The 23,454-nt window shown below is 45.5% G+C and overlaps 1 protein-coding gene across 3 annotated transcripts in view; it reads right to left on the bottom strand.

The window, feature by feature from the left end:
* Window positions 1–440: 440 nt before the first annotated feature.
* LOC138498002 (alanine aminotransferase 2-like) overlaps window positions 441–23,454 on the bottom strand; it is a 248,218-nt gene continuing 225,204 nt past the window's right edge. For all 3 annotated transcript variants that reach the window (XM_069621781.1, XM_069621779.1, XM_069621780.1), the window contains exons 9-11: window positions 16,555–16,710; window positions 4,211–4,323; window positions 441–1,682 (exon numbers count right to left, since the gene is read on the bottom strand). In XM_069621781.1, coding sequence (XP_069477882.1) covers window positions 1,592–1,682; window positions 4,211–4,323; window positions 16,555–16,710 — 360 coding nt within the window. In that variant the 3' untranslated portion in view covers window positions 441–1,591. The remainder of the gene's footprint in view (window positions 1,683–4,210; window positions 4,324–16,554; window positions 16,711–23,454) is intronic.

The following is a 23,454-nucleotide window of genomic DNA, read 5'->3' as shown; positions in this document are numbered from 1 at the left end:
GGATTCAGAGTCCTGCAGGCGGGAGGTGTCACTCCCGCCAGGTCTGACCTGGCGGGAGTAACACCACCCGCCTGCAGGCGCAAATGAAGACACCGGCCCTGTCATAGACGGCACCGGTGTTTCCATTGTCCCTATCCCCATGGAGTCCTATGGGACACCATGGGAATGGGGACTTTCAGAATTTCGCCTTCAGAATTTCCAGGTCACCGGGGTCGTAATGCCCCGGTGATTCCGGGAATCGCAGAGGCAGAATGGTAATACGGGTCTGGCGGTAGCCTGCCCGTTTTTCCAGCACGGTTACCGCCAGACTCGTAATGAGGCCCAAAGTGCCTCTCGGGTCAGGGCATGACGACTGTAACCCAACGTATGAATAAGATTAAATGATCTCTACGTTGCTCCTCTCTATACACAAGGCATAAGGCATAAGAAAATGGGCACAATTAGTGTAGGGTGTCTTTATTAGACCAATACAGAGTTCATCACCATCCTAACAATTTTCATTGATTCCCGTACCCAATCGGCTATCATTTCCCCACTCAGCATGTTGAGCAGGGCACTGTTAGTATTAGGAAGAGGAGAACTAGATGAAGGAAATGCCATGCTTTTTCTTTGAGTTGTTTGTTTTATGAGTGTTTATCTCTGAGTAATTGTTTTTCAAGTTTCAATGATTTGCTTTTGTGAAGGACTTCCTTGGAGTTGACGTCCCTCAGGGTTTTTGTTTCCCAAACTCTCAGTTTATACCAAATGTTTGGGTTGGACACCCACATAACGCCATGTTCAAAGTTCATTTTATTTTGACCCAGAGAAATGTCTCACAAGCAAATATCCTAACTCGTATCCTTTTATTCACTATTATTTACAACAGGGAGAATCTCCCTTGTCCACCTTTCAATTCTAGCCATTCTCATAACCCCTCTAATGCTAACTCGGGGACTAGTCGCAATTCTAAATTCTTTCCTAAAACTGAGCTTAATCTTAACCCATTATCTAACCATCGCTCATCAACTACAGATAGACTTTAGCCTATTTCTATACCCATCCTTGTCCCTAAACCAGTCCTAAACCAAACTTAACCTTTAACATAATCTAATCCGCATCCATATAATCATTAAAAGGAAAATTCTACAAAAATACTCATTGAGGAAAATGGAACAGAATGAAAGACTGTCGGGAATGTACTACTTGAGAAAAAAAAAACACTAGAGGGATTTGTAGATCTCAGGGGATGCATGTAATGCTACAAAGCCCCAGAGAGAAGGGTCGTCTACTTATCTATCTGTATTGTCAGACTCCAAGGGGTGTTGGTAAGATACAGTATTGGTGTTACTGCCAATTATGAGGATAATTATGCAGCTGTTGCGTTCTAATCACTTTTACTTTGGTTCATCTCATGTGTTCATTTCAGGCTTATCTGTAAATGTTTTTTTCAGAATTGTAATTTTCAATTCCCAATAATTGATCTGGCACCAAGAAGCAAATGTCAAGTTCCAGTGGTGATCCTGAAAAGCCCAGAAGCCTGCTTTGGACCAAATCTGGTGATAGGATGTACAACATGTAGCAGCGCGCCAGTGGCATCCAATTCTCTATGATTTTAGGAATATTCCTGCTGGAATTTCCTGTGGTAATCTTTGATGGAAGTCAGAATAGTTTTCAGTTTCTCCACGGGATCCAAAAATGGCAACCTAAAAATGGAAAAGAACCAAAGAATCTGATTAGGGGTTGAGGGCCAGCATCTGTGGTTCTGCCGGGAGACCAAACAAGGACTCAGAATCATATTCCTATTTTCCAAAATACACTTTTCAAAGATTATGGCATGCCATATGACTCAGGCATTTTGAATAAATGTGTAAGAAATACATTTTGTGTACATTTTAATACATTTTGAATATCTGAACAGATGTGTACCCTCTGTTTGTGGCGGTATCAACCTCCATCCTCATTTGAACCAATTGAAACACATTATTTCATAACTTCCACAATCAATACTATCTGCAGAATGTTGAACGTCTTACACGTCACATTAACACCGGACCCGTAACACTACACTTCTTGTTCACCTACAAGTGCTCTCTTCTTGGTACCTAACGCATCCTACTAAAACACGTGTAATATATGTATGTATGAAGTCAGGTTGCGTAGCCCATAAAAGGATCATACGAAAAGCACATTTCATCACAATCAAAGTTTGCAAAGGAAAATAAAATATATGCATCAAGTTAAAATCTTACAAAACAAAACACTTCGATGGTTTCAACATGAATTCTTACAAGAATCCATATAGAGTTACAAATAGACCATCAGCTTCATTGTTACACAAATAATCAATTTTATTTTCAATAGAAAAGAACTTCATTTGTCAAAGAATACCCCAAAGCTTAATTTCTCTAGGTATCTCTGTGGCCGTGCTTCAGAAAAAGATGTGCTTTTGTGAGGTTCAATATTTTCTCAACACAACCTACATTGTTGTGCCTCTTTTTATATCCCCGACCATGCGCCATGCACCTTTGATTTCTAATACTGATAGTTGATTCAAACGGAATTTCAAGAAAAATAATCACTTTTTTTTTAGATGGCAGTTCCTACGTTTATTCCATGTTGTGTGTCTCTTTATGTACGCTAGCGCCCTGATGTGCCCGGGCTTGTTATATGGTGCTATACAAATAATACAATTTTAAAAATTTAAATGAAAAAAAGGATGCAGTGGTGTTCCTGACACACCGTCTCCTAACTTTTCTTACTATAAACTTTGAAATCTATATTCTTTGATATCATTGGAATGTTTGTAGTTATTCCTGATGTAAAGAATGGTGTTAGGGTATCCTCTTAGTTGGCCCTTTCTAAGTTTTTCAAACTTTATTTTTTTCCTAGTATTATAATTTCATTATTTACTCTGCGGCCAAATGTCTCCCTCTAATTCATTGTGCACACTTACTTTTCAGGCCCCTGGTTTGGTACATCGCATAGCGTCCCAAAAATGCAAACATGCAACTTGCATGTTGAGGTTTCTCCCAGGGATGCTGATTTCCAGTCTAATACCTTCAATAGTGGAAGATTTCCTAAATTACAACATCCTTTCTAGCGCCAGGATTTCTATTTGGTTAATCAATGATATCCTTTCATTGTATAGAGCAACCATTCCATAGGTTATTCACCTGAAACAGAAACATTGTTTCCACCTAGAATGTGAGGCTCTAGAGCAGAAAGAGGCACGGTCAAGCTAGGCTCAGCAAATTCTAGGCCATCCATCCTTCCTAGAGACGGGTGAGCCTTAAAGGGCTTGACTCAAATGCCATTTGGAACCATTGAAGAAAAGGTTTGTATGGGCTCAAGCCATTCGAGCCTCTGTAGAGATGGCTCGAGAGTTGTATCAGGCCGAGTCAGTAATTGTCCGATTTGGCTCAAATTAGTTTCGACCCAATTCGAGCCGGAGATAACCATGGCTCGAACTGGGTGAAAAAACTTAACATCAATGAGGATTTTACGAAGGGGTGGGGCAGATTCTCAAAACATTTGTTCACCTCCTTTTTAGACTTACAGCCCATAAGAGGGTGTTTTCTGTGCCTTTGAAAGGACATCCTGAATCCACAAGCGGAATGCTCTTTGGAATGTGCAGGAACTAGTCGCGTTGCCCTGCGCCTATTCGGAATACACACAAAGGGAATGCACAATGAATGGCAAGTTATTGTTGATCCGGTCAGATGTTATCTGTTAAATGGGATGCACCGCTGCTATACCATTTGCATTTCTATCCCTCAAACCCTGATAGAAATGTGTTTTTCACATTGCCAGGCCCTTTCAGAGGCTGCCACTGTGAAATGCGCACCCTGCACCCAGGTGGGTTCTTACCATCTACTGATTATGTAGCTGTGCCCAAACTCTCACCCTGGATGATCTCTCCACTTACTGCCAATCGCTTTTCTTCCTCACCACTTCCACACAATGCTCAACCCCTAACACTCCACAGAGCACTGCCACTCCATTTCCCATCCTTGCCACTGCACTCACCCCTAGAGCAACATGCGTGCATTTCCATCAGCCTTTGGGAATGATAGGGAGTAGCAGCATAGGCACATGTAACGAGTGGCTGCAATCCCTTTCAGAATTGGTGGGGGTTGGGAGAAGGGCATTTGTGAAATTGATGAGAAAATCATTGGGATTTCAGAGAAGATCATTTGTTAAATCACACAGTACACACCGTCTACCTTCGTACCTGAAATGGTGGGTTCCGGGCAGCTGTCCGAAGGCACTTCCCGGCACCAGGATTATCCCGGTCTCATCAAGCAGCTTCCGGCAGAAGAAGACATCGGGCTCCAGGCCCTGCGCCTAGGGAGAAAGGGTAACGGGCATTAAGCCGGGACCTGGGTAGAAGGATGGCTGTGCATGCAGGATTCAGGGGGTTGAAGGTACGGGGGGGGACAGGTCAGCAATAACTGAGGATGCACTTAGTGTCCACTTCTAGTTACACCAATCACTGTGTAGCCATGAGTTAATGGTCGTCTCGGTTGAGATGATGGAAAATTATATTTTGTAGCCAAACTTAGGCACAACCCTGGCGACACCAAATGTGTTGTTGAAATGACTGGTATTAATCACAAGAAAAACTTGAAGTCGTCAGCATGGGTGTCTCGCATATATTTGTGTGGCTACGTCACAAGCTAATTGCTTTAATTGATTGGTATGCGAGAAATTATCACTCTAATGCGCCAACTTTTAAACTTGTAAAAAATAAAAACTGATTTACTCTGCGTGGTGAGTCAAATCAAATTTATTGCCTTAGTGTTATTTTCACACTGGCCAAGATTTGACTTTAAGTTCTATTTCCACATTGCCTTAGTGTTGTTTTTACACTGCTAAAGGTTTAACATAAAGATTTATTTTCAAAGAACAAATTAATTCAATGTCTCGACACGTGTTTCCCCATTGTCAATTCCAATGGTTCCTCAAGATAAAGAGAAAACAACTTTTTGGTCCCATTAATGTTGCTATTTGAGCTTGATTTCCTTATTCCTTTATTGTATTGTAATCCAGCAAATTGTCAATAAGTTTGATTTCTTTTGAAATAGTTAACCATTTTTAATGGGCTTAGTTCAATGGAGCTTTCTCTTCAAAATAACACTGATTCCTGGCCTTGGTAAGCCGCTCTCACGTCCTTGGCTGCTTTCGCCGATCTCGGTTGAGAAGATACCTGTGTGATTGGGGTGCGCCGCGCGGCCTCCATTTCCCCAGCCTGTGCACTCACCGATGCGGAGGCATCTTTTGGGGAAAGGAAGACCGGGGAAAGTCACAGAGCAAAGGCTTCTCTGTCCCTGTACTCCTTCTCTGTAACAGGCCGCACAGTGGCGGAGGTGGGTGCTGGTGCTAAAGTGGGCCCAGTGCTCCGCCCAGGGTGCCGGAGCCATGCACCGTAAGCTACGTCAGACAAGGTTTTAAAGGGGGAAGATCTCGTATAATTCCAATTCAAATAAAGTAAACTCTGTTTGAAAGACAAAAAACACTTCTCCTTCCCACCATTTCTGCGGGTCATGCACCAGGTTAAGTATACCGATGCCCATTTATTGAGAGTGGTGCTAATGGCTAAATACTATCCCGTCACGTGATCATGGAAACGAGGTCTGTCCAATAAAATGGATGCAGAGTGGTTCCATTAGGTAAAGGCAACAGAACATATTGACCTGTGTTTCACATACACTAGCGCTTCATCAAGGCATACGTTTGTGTGATTTCCTGTTTACAGAAAAGTGATGCAGGGAGGTATGCATTTACAGGTCTCGGGAGGAAAGCTCAGCGCCAACACGCTCGCTTTGGCAGCAAGACGACACGGAGCACCCCAGGTTCGAACCCGGGGTCCGCGCTTAGAAAACTCTGGGTATTAAGTGCGTTATAAATAACCTATCATATCATACATACAGCAATGCAGCCTGAGTGAGCAATTGTGATGTTCAGAGGGGAAGGGAATGATCTGAACATGGGAACTATCAGGAGGAAAGAACAAAATATTGGCAAGAGAGAAAGAGTAATAAGGAACAAAGGAAAGAAAATTCAACCTTTAGGAGAACTAGAACGCTTTGCTCAATGATTTAATTGCACAGATATGAGGCCAATTATAATTTTTATTGCTGGTTGAAACGAATTCTGGTTGGATTATTAAAGTGATATTTCATATGTGTGCACATAGGATACACTGCATACACGTGCATAGTGAGTCATGTCATGGCTGTGCCTCTAACTGTGTGGTCTATTGGAAAGACTAGTGCCTTGATGGGCACCAAAGAGGCACGCTTTAAAAGAATAATGTGGCATGTGGGTTGGCTGTTGAGGGCTGAAATGGAAAGAATTGAGGAGAAGTATTTGAGGGTAAGTATCAGAGGGTAGGTACACTGGAGAGTTGGGTTTGACGGGCTAGTAGAGGGCCACACCAGCAGGTGGAAACTTGCAGTTGACTAACCCTGTGTCCGCCAGCGCCCTTGAAGCAGGGTAAGGCGAGACCACAGAGTGGCAGACTGGGCAAGGCAGGAAAGAGTGGCAAACTGGGCAAGGCAGGAAGAGAGTAATGCGCCAGGAGAGAGTCCAAGGTGGAGAGAGACAGTAGAACAGTGTGGGATTTGAAAAGCGCAGGATCGGGGAGGAAGAGAAAAGCTGGGAGTGAGAAAAAGTGGGTTGAGGAGTAAGAGAATGATTGGGAGGAGTAGCGAGGAGGAGAAAGAAAGACTGTGCGATTGGAATCGGCAGGTGGGGTGTCACCTTGAAATAGGGGAGGCCTTTGAAGATGTTACAGTGATTGGCTATTATCCCTTCCTATCAAGGACAGGATGTTCATGGTTTCCCAGTGCTGATGAGGATTACAAAATCGGTGGTGTGGGAACACAATGGTGGTAATTCTGTTACTGAAACGTCTTTTGGTGGTAGTGGAAATATTGCTGCTTTTACTGCACTGCCAAACTTCAAATATGACCCTGAAGTGGAGGATTTTCTTCCAGCATCATGCTGGAGATAAATCTGCCACTTTAATGCCAAATATTGGGGGAATTGCTACACCGGAATTACAGCTTGCTGTAACTTTGCTGAATTTTCCATACAGTCCTACGGACTCCAAAAGTAACACTGCCCTACCACCACTTGCAATCCCAAGGTAAGCCCAAGGCACCAAGTGGTGGTAACAGTAAATGAATTTGGCAGTAATTCAGTAGAGTTACCGTTGAATTACCACTAAACTCGTAATGAGGCCCCGTGAGTGCTTTCCTGCATGTAAATGAGACATGAGTGGACCGGACCCAGGAGTTTGCCATTAACTCCTTCAGTTCAAAGGCTGTTGCTGGGAATCATAAAATAACAGATTACCAGTGCTGACTGTTGTTGCAGCTGAACGAGGCATCCCGAAATCAGAGCGTGCGTGTCTTCTGTGTAATCTACCACCAAAAAAGTGACGGGAGGAAGGTTTTGAAATAATCTGAACCACAGCCATTGCTCGGGGCAACCTTCCACGCCACCGTTCTTTAGCCCGTCTGTGCCATAATGGGGGCCAGCCATATGCAAATCAGTCAGGTACTGCCACCAATGGGAGCAGGCCAGCTCAAACGGCTGTGTCATCTACCGACAGCGTATGAGACAGTAAGACAAGGACTGACAGAATGTAGGGAGAAGGGAGTCCTACACATGTCAGTCTTGCGACGCTTTGTGAATCATTGCGGTAGCACTAAGGAGGACCACTTCTGGTCATACTGTTTAAATTCCGAGAACAAAACTGTCCAGATTGCATTGCATTGCATTTGGAAACAAATCAAGATCACGTTGAAGAACTAATGTGACGCCGGACAGTACACCTACTCAAAGCCCCATATTGTTAGTGGGACAACGGTCATTAAATATTGTATAAAAGGTGCTGTCCTATAGATCTGCCCTACATCCGGGATCAATTAGTTACTTACTAGCCATAGCTAATTTGGTCTTTAAGACCGACCGCGTTATATTAGTTAGTGTCCAATTGTTCTACACATTTTGAGTACTAGATTACAATCCTGCCTACTGGCACTTCACACCTCCACTATGTACTGGTGCCTAACTACTCTCCTTCACCTACTGCACATCTACACTAGACGTTGGCCATTCCAGTCTTACCCACATACTGGCCACCACATGCCCACCCTCACATCCGAGGGAGCTATCACTCACACCTTGTGGATTAACACCATGGTCTGTGCTAACCCTTATCTGGATGATCCAGCACTCTGGATTCGCCACTTTGCTACCAGACCAACACTGAATCAACCCTGCTCTATTACTCCTAGAAACCTTCGACTAAACACTAGATTAAAATGCTGTTCACACTCGAAGCTTTTTAACAGCTCACCTTCACCTTGCAACAATCTCACAAGCAACTATGCTCAAACCACACCACACTCCTACCACCCAAGCATCACACGTAGAAACCTCAGATTAGGAGCTCGACTGTGGACTAAAACTCCTCAGCCTCACACCTACAAGAGAAATAAACACCTGGTCGACACAACAACCTTGCCAATCAGGCCAATGAATCAGACATTAATCCGGCCTCTATCACGTCACATGACACAACCCTACCACCACAGAAAACTTTAGCAAAAGACACCTTCATCAAAGCAGCCTTGGTGAATGCTAGGTCCCTCCCCGCCCAGGCACTGGACATCGCCGATTTTATAACTACTGAAAAGCTTGATTTCCTTGCGGTCACAGAAACTTGGCTAAATGCAGCCTCTGGCCCTTCCTTGGCTTTAGCCATACCCAACAACTATGCTATCATCAGATGTGATAGAAACACTAACCAGGCGAAGGGAGGCGGTCTCGCCTTTATTTTCAAAAACACCATCGCCATTAGAGTCATTCAGGATCTCCAAATCCCCTGTGCTGAATCCTTGTCCATCAAACTACCATTATCACCCAATCATACAGCAACAGTGCACCTTATCTACAGACCACCAGGACCCATCTCCACATTCACTCAGGACATTGTATCCCTTATATCTACTAATACCAAACCTAACTCACAAAGTATCCTACTTGGGGACTTTAATCTTGGTCTTAATGACCCCATGAATACCAATGCCCTTGACTTAGCCAACACGCTATCTGACCTTGGTCACGCCCATATTATTCATGAGCCTACACATACTAAAGGAAGAACTCTGGATTGGCTCACTAACCACAATTGCACTATTGATCTTCTATCTAACGAACCATGTATCTGGACTGATCACCATAAAATAACCTTTTCCATCAAAGCCACCATACAACATCCTGCACCTATCATTGCTCCAGCCACCCACACTAGGAACAAGAAAGACATTCGCCTGATAAACTCCTCCCTTTATTACTTCCCCTCCTCAACAATATTGCTACCTACGACCCGACAGTCCTAGTGGATACTTATAATCAAGCAATACTTAAAGCCTTCAATACCAGAATTGCGTAAAATTAAGAGAACTGCAGAAGCACATTGGAAAAAGTGCCCTTCAGTTACTAACAAGAACAAGCTTACTTTAGCATCGTCCAACTACAAAGAGGCCATCATACTTGCTCAAAAAGACACCTACAACAAAAGGATCATACAAGCGGAATCAAATACAAAAGAACTTTTTAAGATACTAAAAGAGTTGGAATCCCCTGTCGACCCTGTTGACAAATGTATCACAGATGCATCATGGTGCACTAACATTCAAAAGGCGCTATTAGACAAAATAGCCTTGCTACAATCTAAAATTAGCGCAAAAAAATGTTTGCTACTCTCTGACCCTGACCACAAACAAAATCCTAATAAGACTGCCACCCTTGAACCTACCTGTAAACCATTTAGTTTCTCTCCCGCATCAACCTGGGAAGTGGAAAATATCATTAGGAAACTCAAACCTTCGAATTGCCAAGGCGACGTCTGCCCTGCTCCGATTATCAAAGCAGCAGCTCATGACCTTGCCCCATTTATCACTAACCTTATCAATGCCTTCTTCAAAACTGGTGTAGTGCCCGATAACTTAAAAGACGCTTGGTTCATACCTTCAATCAAAAAACCGACTCTTGACCCGGCCAACCCTTCTAACTATAGGCCTATAACAACGGTACCCTTCTTACTAAAAATATTGGACATAGCAGCCTATCTGCAAATACAGGCGTATCTAGAATCTAACAATCTATTGGGACTAAGGCAATCCGGTTTCCGACCAAGACACGGTACGGAAACTGCCTTGATATATCTCACCACTCAAATTCAAGTACTAAAAGACAATGGTAAACTATCTCTCCTCTTACTGCTCGATCTGTCAGCTGCTTTTGATTTGTTTAACCACCAAACCTTATGCCACCACCTGAAATCTGCAGCACATTTCTCTGACCCAGCTATCTCTTGGATCAGCTCATTCCTGGAGAACAGAACTATGAGGGTCTTCTCTCCTACTGACTCTGCTGAACCTTCCCCGGTACTCTGTGGGGTTCCGCAAGGATCTTGTGTGTCCCCCACGCTCTATAATGTCTTTACGAAGCCTTTATTCGATATCCTTGACTATCTGTGTGTCACACATACCAATTATGCGGACGACACCCAGATACTCATTCCCATCTCTGCAGACTATGCAACTGACAGCAAAACCCTCAATGAAATATACTGTGATACAAGCATGGATGCTGCAACATGGCCTTTGCCTAAATGACGAAAAACTGAGCTGCTTATCCTGGGTACTCACGCTAAACTGAAAAAACTAAACACTGCCTTCAAATCATTTACTATAGACGGCAATTCCATTACCATCTCAAACAACACTAAAACCCTTGGCATTTACCTTGATGCCACCCTAACTTTCTCTAAGCAAACTAATGTGGTAGCAACATCATCCGCATATACATGTAAACTAATCAGCGCCTGCAGGCCGTTCTATCCACACCTAATTGCATCACACTCGCTAGAACTCTAGTTATGTCCAAAATTGATTATTGTAACGCACTATACTTAAGTACCAGCCACAAAAACATTAACAAGTTACAAGTAATCCAGAATAATGCCATCAGGGCAGCCCTCAACATCCCTAAGAAATCGCATATTTCCAAGACTAGACGCAACCTGCGTTGGCTCCTGGTTGAGCACAGAATATCTCTCAAAACTCTTGCCCTAACACACAAAGCCAGGGCCAACCTCGCTTCAGCCTACATTACTAACCAACTTACCTCACATTCATCCTCAAGACCACTTGGAGCGGCTCATGCAAGCACAATGTCCATACCGAGATTCAAACGCCATAACTCGGGAGGTGCTAGCTTCCCTGTACGGGCATCTAAGCTATGGAACACACTCCCTCCCTCCCTCCCTCCCTCAGATCAGAACCTTCCTTCCGCTTATTCAAGCGCAACACTAAGCGTTGGCTTCAGGATTTGGACATATGGACAGCTTAACTTCCTCGATCAGAGGCTTGTCACCTGACCGATTGTATTTATTGCAAATTCACTCTGTATTATTTAACTGTATCCTCCTTATCTCTGTATATATCTGCAACAACTATGTACCTGTAACATTTATGTATCTTCCTATTCAACTGTATGTAACTGTCACGCAACGCTTTATAACCTGCAAAATTGATGCGCCTGGAGGCCCCCGGGCCTGGTTGCACTTTATACATAAAATAAATACAAATACAAATAAGTGAATGCCCTGTTGGGAATCTCAAATGAGTTCGAAGACCCAGTAAGATAAATTTGGACACGAAACATGCAAAAGTCGTTTTAGGCCGTTTTCACTTTATGTATTTATTATTGCATTGTGCAAATTGTGAAGTGCATTTTAATGAATTGTGATTAACTGTGTTTTATATTTTATATACTGTATAACTTATGTGTAAAGTTTTAATACAAGCCGATTACATTAATAAATAATAATAAAATCATCCGAGATGCCACCAAACTGTATTGCCGTTACCGCCACGTGGTCCGGCATTATTAATGCCGGACTACAAGTGGTGGTAGGTAGTGTTAATCCCCATTAATTGTAGTCCATAGGACTCCATGGGGGATTTCAGCGGTATTACCGCCTGCAGTAATTCCCCTGGCAGTAGTAGCAACGAATTTGGAGATTTTGGGCAGTTAGGTGGCAGAATTACCTCCAGCTTCTTGCTGGGGTTTTCCCTCCACCTTACCCCCAAACTCGTAGTTGGGCTGTTCGGTAATGTGGCGGTAACTGTATTAGCATTGCATTTTCACTGCACCGTCCAACTTGTAATGAGGCCCACAGTCTTCCCTGGTACACGCCTAACTCGCACACTGTCCATTTGCTCCTCTTTGACCCTCCCAACATCTGCCCTAGAGGCACGCGTCCCCTTGCCCCCTGCTAATAGCATTCTGAGTGCATTTGGTTTTCCGTTCTCACTGGGGAACGAAAATGGTGGCTGTTAATTTCTCATTTCTTGAAGCAATGCGCCATGGCAGACATAGGAAGGATTTTGATGGCGGGTGGGGGGGGTGCAGGGGGGGTTGCACCATGTTTTCTCCAATAAGAAACAATTGGACAGATCTGCATCGAACTACCACTAGGCCCACCCGACCCACTGCTTTGAGCCCAACGTTTCCTGAATTTGAGGCCAGTCTGTCCAGAGGTTTAGGCTGTGCATCCGTTCAATGCATGCCACTTTTCCAGAGGGAACTCCGAAGGGAAAAGTGAAAAACACATTTTCTTTTTCCAATACTCACTTAATATACTTTTTAACTGTTGCTCGCATTTCCAGCAAATCCAATTGTGGAGGCGCGGGTCTGAAAATACTCTTGGAAAATGTCATACAGATGCATCAAGTGAGTAAAAAGTTATTAGCAATAAATGTTATTCAAACTCAAAACCTTCGCCGGAATATAGATATTTAAATATCTGATCATTATGCTATTTTATGATGTATATACACAAAGCATTATTGCTGTAAGTATATTAAACTAAATAAATAAATAAAATAACAATATATCCATGATAGGGTTGACATTAACATCCTATAGTTACAATCAAACCAATTGCCATGGACTTTCCCCCAAATTCTATTGTTAATAACTTTTGACTCTCTGGACAGACCAGGCTGAAAATAGCCCTCAAAACGTTGCCTAACAGGATCACCTCCAAATTGGAAACTTTGGGTAAAGTCTCTTAAACTGTTCAAAAGTTATTATGGAAAGAGAGGCACGCTTCCTTTGGGCTGGTGCCATTTATTTTCCCGTAACAAACAAGATGCTTCCACTGAAGAAGCGTGGGAGAGACTGACGTAGAGTAAAAAACAAATTGTTGTAAATCCGTACAATCATTTTAAAATAAAATACTTTGATGGAAAAGAGTATACTATCAGGCCCCCAAAATCGTTTATATAACTCCCATGGTGCAGAGCAGCACTGGGGCTTCACTGAAAGGCAAAGCCGCCATTTTGTTTGTTCGATGCAAATGATACCTGGGATAACCCTGCCGGTGCTGAAAAAGAAGAGGGATCACAATTATTTTGAGGGGAGGCAAAGGGGTGGTTTGACGTCCGGGTAGGGGCAGGGAGGTGGAAAGAGTGTAAAATAGTTACGTGGCTACTTTGGAGAGGGCTGCAGAGCTCATTTTCAGTCAGATCATTTTCGTCTTACCGCGGGAATCTGCAGGGTTCCCACAGGAACATAGCAAGATGCGGGTGGGAAAAATCATCACAGGAAATGGGGGGGAATAGAATAGGCTTAGAATAGATATGAACAGGGGGTGGGGGCTAAGAAGGAGGCGTGGTGCACAAGGAGAAAGGCAGAGGAGAGGGAAACGCTTTTTTAATTTTCAAGTATTTTGTGCATATCTGAGGTAAAAAGACAATACTTTGTTGCCACAGAAATGATTATCGCGACAACACAAAACACGTATGTTAGCAAGGAAAATTGCAGCAGGAAATTACCACGGAAAAGCAAGAAGTGGGAAATAAAAGGGGGCATGAGCTGCTGGTCTTGAGGGAAGGCCATGGACCGTGGATCTTGGTCTTTGAGTCTAATTGTGGTAAGAAGGACAGAGGCCACAGTGGGATCCCTTTAGTTACTAGCGGAGGCATGTGGACCACTGATAGCTTGAGGTTTAGCCTAACAGTGGCAAAGTGGACAGTTGCCGGGCTGAAGGCCATAGCAGGTGGAGTCCAGTTAATTGCCGTATGTGGCTACTGGCCATAGCTGAAAGCATCAGGTTATGCACTCGTGAGGGGGAGAAGGCCATGGCGAGTGGGCCGCCATCTTGAATGCTAATCGTTGCAATGTGGATAGTGACCAGGGCCAAAGGCCATGCTAAGTGGAGAATGGTGAAGATATAGCATTCAAAAACCCTTTGTAATTCAGCGAGAAGACTTTAGTTAAGAATGAGTGACAGCAATCTTAACTCTTAATCACCCACGAGGAAATGCATGAGATCACACCAGGGATAAACAATATGGGTGACATCTACGGCTGTGACTCAGAGTCAAGATCTTCCTCACTCCCCTCCTACCACATTTCATAGGTTTTCTTGTGATAACTATCTAGGTCTTTTTTACTGAATATATCTTTGTATATAGTATAGTATACACATACATGCACATGATATGATATATGATATGGCATTTATAACGCGCCTACACACAAGTGTTTCAAGGCGCGACGAGGTAAGGGGGGAACAAAGGGAGGCCAGACAACGATCCTACTAGGCCAGGTGTCATTCAGATTGCGCAAGTGCATGGTAAGGGGGGAAAGGAAAAGTGCGCGGGGGAAGGGAGAGGGGAAAGTGCGGTACATGGGAAAGTGGAATAAATAAGATAAATGAGACAAATAAAACAGCCAGCTAGTGGCAAGTGCAAGGAAGTGCAGACATAAGTGCTGGTAGGGGGACTGAAGGGATACAGAAAAACGGTCCCCAAGTGCAGGGGTTGCCAGGGAGGCAGTGCAGGTGGGCAATTGACGGGGCCTGGGCCAGAGATCAGAAAGGGTGGCCAGGTAACCAGTGCAATTTCAGTCAGGAATTCAGCAGAGGAGGGGAGGAGAGAAAGCATAAGCAAAGAGGAAGGTTTTCAGGTGTTTCCGGAACCAGAGATGGTTCTCCTGGAGTTTCAGGGAGGCAGGGAGGCTGTTCCAGAGAGAGGCCCCTGCCGAAGAGAGTGATCTACCAACAACTCGTAGCTTGGAGAATCGACTGACCCTGAGGGAGTTGGAGACAGATGAGCGAAGAGCTCGAGAAGGAAGATGTTTAGGAAGAGAGAGTTGAAGGTATTGCGGCCCCAGACCCCAGAAGGCCTTGTGTACAATGCAGAGGGTTTTGAACTTAATCCTCGTAGCCACTGGGAGCCAGTGCAGAGATTTCAGTCCTGGAGAGATAAGATCCCTGGGCTTGAGGCCAAGGACAAGTCTCGCAGTCCTGTTCTGGATAATTGCAGATGGCGGAGAGTGGAGGCAGGAAGATTTAGATAGAGGCTGTTACAGTAGTCCAGCTTAGAGAGGACCAGGGCTCTGGAGATAGTGAGCTTCTGGAGGAAGGAGAGGAAAGGAAGAATACCTCTAAGGAGGTGCAGCTGGTAGTGTGACTTCTTAGAGACATCAGAGATGTGAGGGGAGAAGGAGAGTGCAGAGTCGAAGATGACCCCGAGGTTTTTAGCCTTGCAGGTGGGAGTGGGCGGAGGGCCAAGAGAGGCCGGCCAGAGAGCTGAAGGGAAGGAGGGAGTGGGTGTGCCGATGAGTAGAATCTCAGTCTTACTGGCATCACGGCAGAGGTCGTTGGCGGCGCACCATTCCTGGATAGCAGAAAGACAGTCAGAGATGAGGGAAGGAGAAGAGGAGGCGGAGGGTAGCCTGAAAATGAGCTGGGTATCATCCGCGTAGCACTTATATAATGTGTAAAGGCACTTCCTTATCTTACAGCTTTTCATAATAAATTCATATACATTTTTCAATAGAAACTGTGTGGACAAGCTTTTACTTGACTTTGTAAGTGATCCGACTACACCTCGGCCAGAAGTAAAACGTAACTGCTCTGTCCTGTCAACCAGTGATAGTCTAGTCTAACATTTGTGGATCCCCAGCAGATACACTACAGGTTGGACCCCCTTGACCCCATGCCAGTGGAGGTATAGGAAAGCCCTTCTAACTGACCCCCATGGATTCAGGCTGCCACTGGTCGTCGGGCACTAGTTATTGCCTCCTCCTCTGCATAGCCAAACGAAGACCCGATGTTAAGTGAGCGTGCACCATTCAGTCTGGATGTTGTAGCCTGCAACAAGCAATACATGGAAAGAGCAGTTGACCTTAAATTGAACTCACTAGAATAACTTGCTCCGCCTCCGAAGATGGCCGACCGATCGGTCATCCATGATGACCTTTAATACATTGACGGAGCAGAGAAGTCTAAGTGAAGATCGCCCACCTTTTCAAAGGCTCTTACTTGAGGAAGACCTGCTAAAGAAGGTTGCCAGCCTTTAGGGACCCGCACTGCCGACCTGGGCGTGAAATGCCAGTCCATCTGGATGGCCAAGCCGCAGCTCTTGACTAATGCCCCAGAAAACAAGAGCCATCTCCATGAATCCCCCCAGTACGGTTTACCTGGGCCACCTTCACAGCTTTATCTGGGATCTCGATCCGGGGAAAGGCGTGTATGGCTCCTTGGATAGGATTGCAGTGGATCCCCGGCGCCTGGTTTAGCATCTCTTCCGTCAGTCGAGCCTTCACCGCCAGGTTATTCAGGGTCTCCTGCTTCTCCTGCAATCAAAGATTAGTGATAATGAACAGATGCAGGTGGATCAGCCCATCGCTGCAGGACCGCAGAGTCAACATAAAAGCCCTCTATTATGCAGTGCATGAAACAAGCGGACCAAGGACTGGATTGAAGGGACCCTCAGGCCATTGCATATGAATTGAAGGGACCCTCGTGACGGTGCATATGGATCAATAGGACCCTCAGGCCAGTGCATATGGATCAATAGGACCCTCAGGCCAGTGCATATGGATTGAAGGGACCCTCGTGCCAGTGCATATGGATTGAAGGGACCCTCAGGCCAGTGCATATGGATTGGGACCCTCAGGCCAGTGCACATGGATTAAAGGGACCCTCAGGCCAGTGTACATGGATTGAAGGGACCCTCAGGCCAGTGCATATGGATTGAAGGGACCCTCAGGCCAGTGCACATGGATTGAAGGGACCCTCATGCCAGTGCATATGGATTGAAGGGACCCTCGTGGCAGTGCATATGGATTGAAGGGACCCTCGTGCCGGTGCATATGGATCAATAGGACCCTCAGGCCAGTGCATATGGATCAATAGGACCCTCAGGCCAGTTCATATGGATTGAAGGGACCCTCGTGCCAGTGCATATGGATTGAAGGGACCCTCAGGCCAGTGCATATGGATTGGGACCCTCAGGCCAGTGCACATGGATTAAAGGGACCCTCAGGCCAGTGTACATGGATTGAAGGGACCCTCAGGCCAGTGCATATGGCTTGAAGGGACCCTCAGGCCAGTGCACATGGATTGAAGGGACCCTCATGCCAGTGCATATGGATTGAAGGGACCCTCGTGGCAGTGCATATGGATTGAAGGGACCCACAGGCCAGTGCACATGGATTGAAGGGACCCTCAGGCCAGTGTATATGTATTGGGACCCTCAGGCCAGTGCACATGTATTAAAGGGACCCTCGTGCCAGTGCATACGGATTGAAGGGACACTCATGCCAATGCACATGGATTGAAGGGACACTCATGCCAGTGCACATGGATTGAAGAAACCCTCATGCCAGTGCATATTGATCGAAGGGACCCTTGCGCTAGTGCATATCAGTAGGCAATGGGGCATCATAATATTGTCATTAATAAACCTGGTATCCTTGTTTGTTTTCTTCTTTGTAATTAAATGCAGGTAATTTTAGGGCTGAGCAGGGAGGATAGCTCAGGGGCAACGCGTTTCTCTTGGAAGCAAGACCACGCATAGCAACACCAGTTTAAATCCCAGTCTCAGGCTTAGAAACTGGTCCCCGGTATTCAGCGCGCTATAAAAGAACAATTATAGTTATATAATTATATCATTGTAATCTTGCAGTCTCTTTTAACAAAGCAGGCAGAACATCCTCTTATGCTTAATTCCCAAAAGGGGCACTGCTGGAAATAATCATTAGCGCCACCTCAAAGCACTGCCGTAAATTGTTGACCCAGGGAAAGAGCTGCAAATTGAGCAAAGGCAAAGAGCAATGCTGTGAAATGTACTTGCTTTGGTGCATTTCTAGCGCTCCGGTCTCAGGACGCAAGCGCCGCAGACAGAGTCCCATGAAGCGGTGCTTCCCCTGAAGCCTTTCCAGAAGCCTTGTCCTGCGTGCTGTCCAATCCAGCAAAGCCACCGGACGTTAATAATATGAAAACGCACTGATGCCCGGCCTAGCCATGGCCTCGCGGTTCGAAAGTGGACACCTTTCTAAGGTTTGACCACGGCCTGGTCTTTTTTAATTGTTCCCATATAGTTTTCACACTGTGTGACTTTGAATCATTCAACATTTTCCCCAAAGTTGCACTTAGCTTGAAATCAATGGCACCGTGCCACTTGTGCTTTGTCAAAGGTTGTGCTGGCCTACATCCGGGCCTCTTAGGCCGAGCTCTACTACCAATGCATGAGAGGCTCAGTGTTGTGATGTAGTCTTCCCTGGACGCTTCCTGGAGTGATTAATGTAGAATGCAGGCTGAGAGAATGTTGCTGTATGAGTGGTTTCTATGGATGTCAGCTGGTGAATGTTACTACTCAGAGAGGATGCCGGTGGATGATGTCCCTATCTTACACGTACCTGACTTGATGAACTAAATGAAATGTACTTGGAACTAAGTAAAGAAGTTACCAGTATACACCACGATGTCAGAGCCATCATTGGCCAGGGACCCAGTTCCACATTGGCGACGAGGATGGGATGAAAGGATGCTGGCTGTGCTGGGGGGACAGCACAAGGAAGGGGACGTCCACTGTCCCCCAACCAAACAGAAGATCCTCTCTCAGGTAGGGGCGGCGCTGTTTGCCAATAAGCACAGAGAAGTCCAGCGCTGGATGTAGTGGGGCAGTGCCAGGGCCAAGGGCCAGTGAGTCTTCCAGTAAGAAGACAAATGAACAGTGAGTCCCACGGAGCTGCGAAGAAAATTGAACACTGGTGGGGACAAGGGCCCATTAGCAGAGCAATTGGAGGGGCTTGGAGCTCAAAATCTAACTTTGCTAAGGAGTGAAAGCACTGCAGATGTCTAGGTCTGGGACCGGGAAGCTGCTTTCATGAGCTGTATGAGGCACATGTAAAACAGGTGCCAGTCAGAATTGCAGAGAGCGACCGGTACTGTGGAGGAGGCTCAGTTGTGCAAAGGCTGTCAGGCAGCACTACAGGAGAAAAAGCACAGCGTCTGAGGTTGGAAAGTGTTTGGCATTTGTGACAGCGTGTGCATACTGGGACTGAGAGCCTTTTGTTTAGAAGACGCATCAGGCGTGAGGCAGTTGTAAACTGTGAGACAGTGGGGCTGCGAGGAATGGCTCACCTGGTTTGTGGAGAAGGCGGGTCAAGAGGTCTGCTGTGAGCATAATGATCTTTGGAGCTGGGAGCTCCATTGCCCTCCGTGTCTATCCCATACTGATGACGTAGGATAGAATGTCGGGGGACTTGGCGATTGTTTTTGGCGAAGCATATTCATCACGTAATGAAGATTCGTTGTTACGCGGGTTGTGAATGAGAAGAGAAAAGAACCTTACAACGTTCTTAGATGTTGCAACGTTGCTATGTAACGTGTTTACTTTATGGTCCATTCTTCTGGAGCCGCGGTCACAAGAAGAAGATGCAGTGCATGTGGCCTTTGGAGATGGCCCAGTGTAAGAAAAATGGAGAAGAAGAAGCATCAGCGGTTCCAGTAAGGATGGCGCGGCAAGAAGAGAAGAGCCAGAGCATCGAATTCTCTAATAAATTGGTTGCTAACTTAAAGCATGAAAATGAAACAGTGGTTGTGTGCGCAGATGGTGACATGACCAAGAGGAAGGTAACGCGACCCTGCAAGAGAGGAGGTCCGGGTAATAATGATTTTAAAAGTGTGCTCTTAGTGAAGAGGGCTAAAGGCAACGAAGGGGAAGTGAATCCCTATGAGTGTAGGAGTTCCTAATCTGCCCGTAAGGTACTGTGAGGGGCTATGCAAAGATTGCTATGGGTCAGCACTAGAGGAAGAGTTGAAGAAGAAGTTGCCAGTGAATTTAAATTTTTGCTCAATGTGTGGTACTGTTCTAAATTTGCTGGAAAATGGTTATCTGTTGACACTGCAAGAGTTTGATCCGGATTTGTTAAGATTTGTCAAAGAAATTTCATTTGAGCAAAGAGAGTCATAAAAGTGGATGCAGTGTTTTTATTATTTTTGTCAGTTATTATAAGTAGATGTGTTGTTCATAGAGTATGGGGAATTGTGATGGGAGGCCTGTGAAACTTTTCCAATAGTTTGGGAGTGGTGAGAGGGCTGAGGAGATCCAGTGCTGTGTCTGGTGTGCATTTAATGGTACGATTTTAGGGCGTGGCCTCTGTGGTGAAATTTAGTATTTAGAACTGTGAGAGTAGTGAGTCATACACAGTGTTTGTTTTTGCTGCCAACCTGTTGTTCTCTCCACAGCTGGACTTCGACTATAATTAAAGTTATGTAGGGCATTTAGAAATTGAATTTTATGAAACTTGCGATGTTGATGTTTGTTTTCACAGGTTGGACTTCATTAGGAATTGAGTAGAGTTTAAAGTATAAAATGTACAGTTTAAATGGATAGTATGATGAGATGCGCAGGTTTAAATTATTGAATTCTGTTTAGTAAAGATTGCTCAGAGAGATACATAGGAATGAAATATAGAAAATGTTTAGTGAAGATAAGTTGTTGCTTATTTGCTTATGTCTGAATGTATGATGCAGATATGTGTGGTGTTGTGGGACTCCCTGAATTTGAGGTGTTGTTGTGTGGAATGTGGTCTTTCGACAAAGGCGTCTTGTGAGGTGGTGACACTGGAGCACTTGGGGTGACTTTCTTGTTGTGGTGTTGGCTACCCGGGTATTTGGAATACCCAGCTGTGTTGAATGGGACACATGTCGGGTGCGCAGCCAGCGAGTTGTGCGTGAATGGTTTGTGTGTTGTGAGGGAGCCGAGTGTATGTTAAAGTGTGTGGTGCACTGCATGTTGAGCAGATGTGTAGAGAGGGGTTGGTGGCCTGATTTTGTTGAGTTATGGAGCAGTATCTTTTGTTATGTTGTTGGTGTCACTCCCTTACTTTGTAGAAAAAGGGAGAGGCATTGTATGGAGCAGAAATTGTCCCACTTGTTGAGGACGGTCGAGGGTTTGTGTGGGTGATAGTACAGTGTAGAGTTTAGAGACGTACGTGCGTTGGGATTGTGTGTTTGTGGGTGTATGTCTTGTTGTTATTAAGGAGGAAGATATGTTGTGATGTAGTCTTCCCTGGACGCTTCCTGGAGTGATTAATGTGGAATGCAGGCTCAGAGAATGTTGCTGTATGAGTGGCTTCTATGGATGTCAGCTGGTGAATGTTACTACTCAGAGAGGATGCCGGTTGATGATGTCCCTAGCTTACATGTACCTGACTTGATGAACTAACTTAATGTACTTGGAACTAAGAAAAGAAGTTACCAGTATACACCACGATGTCAGAGCCATCATTGGCCAGGGACCCAGTTCTGCACTCAGCTTGAAGACTTCAGCTCTTCACCAAAACACAATGTTTATGGAGATGTATAGCGATGGGTTGGGCACCTTACATAGTTCTCGTGCCCTCTGGGTTCCTGCTTGGGTGCCAGGTGGCAGATCATCACACTACTTTAAGAGTATGTGCTGCATCACAAATTACAATTAAAAGGGCATAACATACTACTGGCCGACATATTAGCACTGCAGTGCTAACCATCATGCAACCACCATCGGAAATCCTCATTGGGCAGCAGCTGCTTATAGCTGCCCAATCCACAAGCCGGTAGGCGAAGCCGACCCTACCCCGAAGGCCCACACTTAAGGCCCTCTTGGCACCCCTGTTAGCGCACCGTAGCGCGGGGACGCCCAAGGCACACATTCTGCACATTACTAGGTAAGTGCCCCTGCAGCAGCTGTCCCGTCTGCGGTCCTGGCTGATAGATTCGCCTAGCCAAACCCCTAACATGTCTCTACCCACACCCAACTGTGCCCCGTCCCTCCCACATCCGTACTGACACTAACTTTGCTCCAAAGCGCATACCTCCCTACACGCGGACATCAATGCCGCCTGCTGCTGAAAAAACACACCACCGCCATTGTTGCCTTTACTGCAACGCAGCCCCCTGCAAAAGTTATTGCTATTGTTGCCACTCTAATTTCCACATATAGGATCTAACTTTCTACTGCACCCTTGTTATACTGCCCACCACCCACTCTGCATCTATTACCACCACCGACTTATACCTGATCCGACTAGACCTCACATAGCACCTTGCCCCTCACTTACAACTAATGTATCCTGACTCACTACCCATGCCACCTCACACTCCCACTCACCAGCTCACTCCTCACTCCCCTCTCCCCTCTCACTCGACACCTCAGCATTGCACTAACTCTTACCAATGTGTCCACTCTAATCACACACACTCCCCACCAGCCTGCATGCTCTACCAACACCTCACCTGCATGCATCCCTCTCATCAACTCACCTACAAATCCTGCCTTAGGATTTCCAGACTCAGGGCACGCACCAAGCCCACCTTGCATTCCCAGCTTGCCTATACCCATTGCCACTAGAAATCACAAACTTGGATCTCGCACTACCCTCCCACATGCACCACCCAACTACACCACCTGCACACAGGTCACCTCCCTTCAATCTCCATACCCACACCACTTGCTCACCTTCCCCCTGCACTGCTGACCCCCACCACCTCAGCCCTCCTCAAGCCACCACACTCCCCCGTCCCTCCAACACCATCTGTCAATCTGGAAAAATGAATACCCTTCATTTGAATGACAGGCGTAACTTGATGGCCGTGGGCCAACCGTCTTATGCACCAAATTATAGAAATATAAACTGCTATGCTTGACTAACAAGCGGCCATTTTAAATGTAGCAAGAATCGCCATTTTTCTTGTTAACCATTGCTCATTGCTTTCTGTCTAAAACTGCTTTGCAGCTTGCAATTCATGTGAATTCTGCTTAGTCTGCTCAACTGTTAACATTGTTGTCTGAATATGGAAGGACAACTCCTCATGAGTAGCCCAGAGAGGAATGCCCACGCTCCCTCTCTGTAGCCTTGGGAGAGAGCTGCAGGGCATTTAATCACTTCACAGCTGCCAGCCAGTCTCGTACGATGGTAGAGTATGTTAGAATAAAAACAGCTAAAGGCTTGAATTATGCTCTTCCTAAGGCCCCCCCTCGCAAAGCCCTTTAGAACGTGTCGGCTCCCAGGACACGAATAGTACCTCATAGATAGCAAAGCTTG

This window comes from Ambystoma mexicanum, chromosome 5q, assembly GCF_040938575.1.
Source record: "Ambystoma mexicanum isolate Mex_15411 chromosome 5q, UKY_AmexF1_1, whole genome shotgun sequence".
NCBI lineage: Eukaryota > Metazoa > Chordata > Amphibia > Caudata > Ambystomatidae > Ambystoma > Ambystoma mexicanum.
This window is presented reverse-complemented; position numbering and strand designations above follow the sequence as displayed.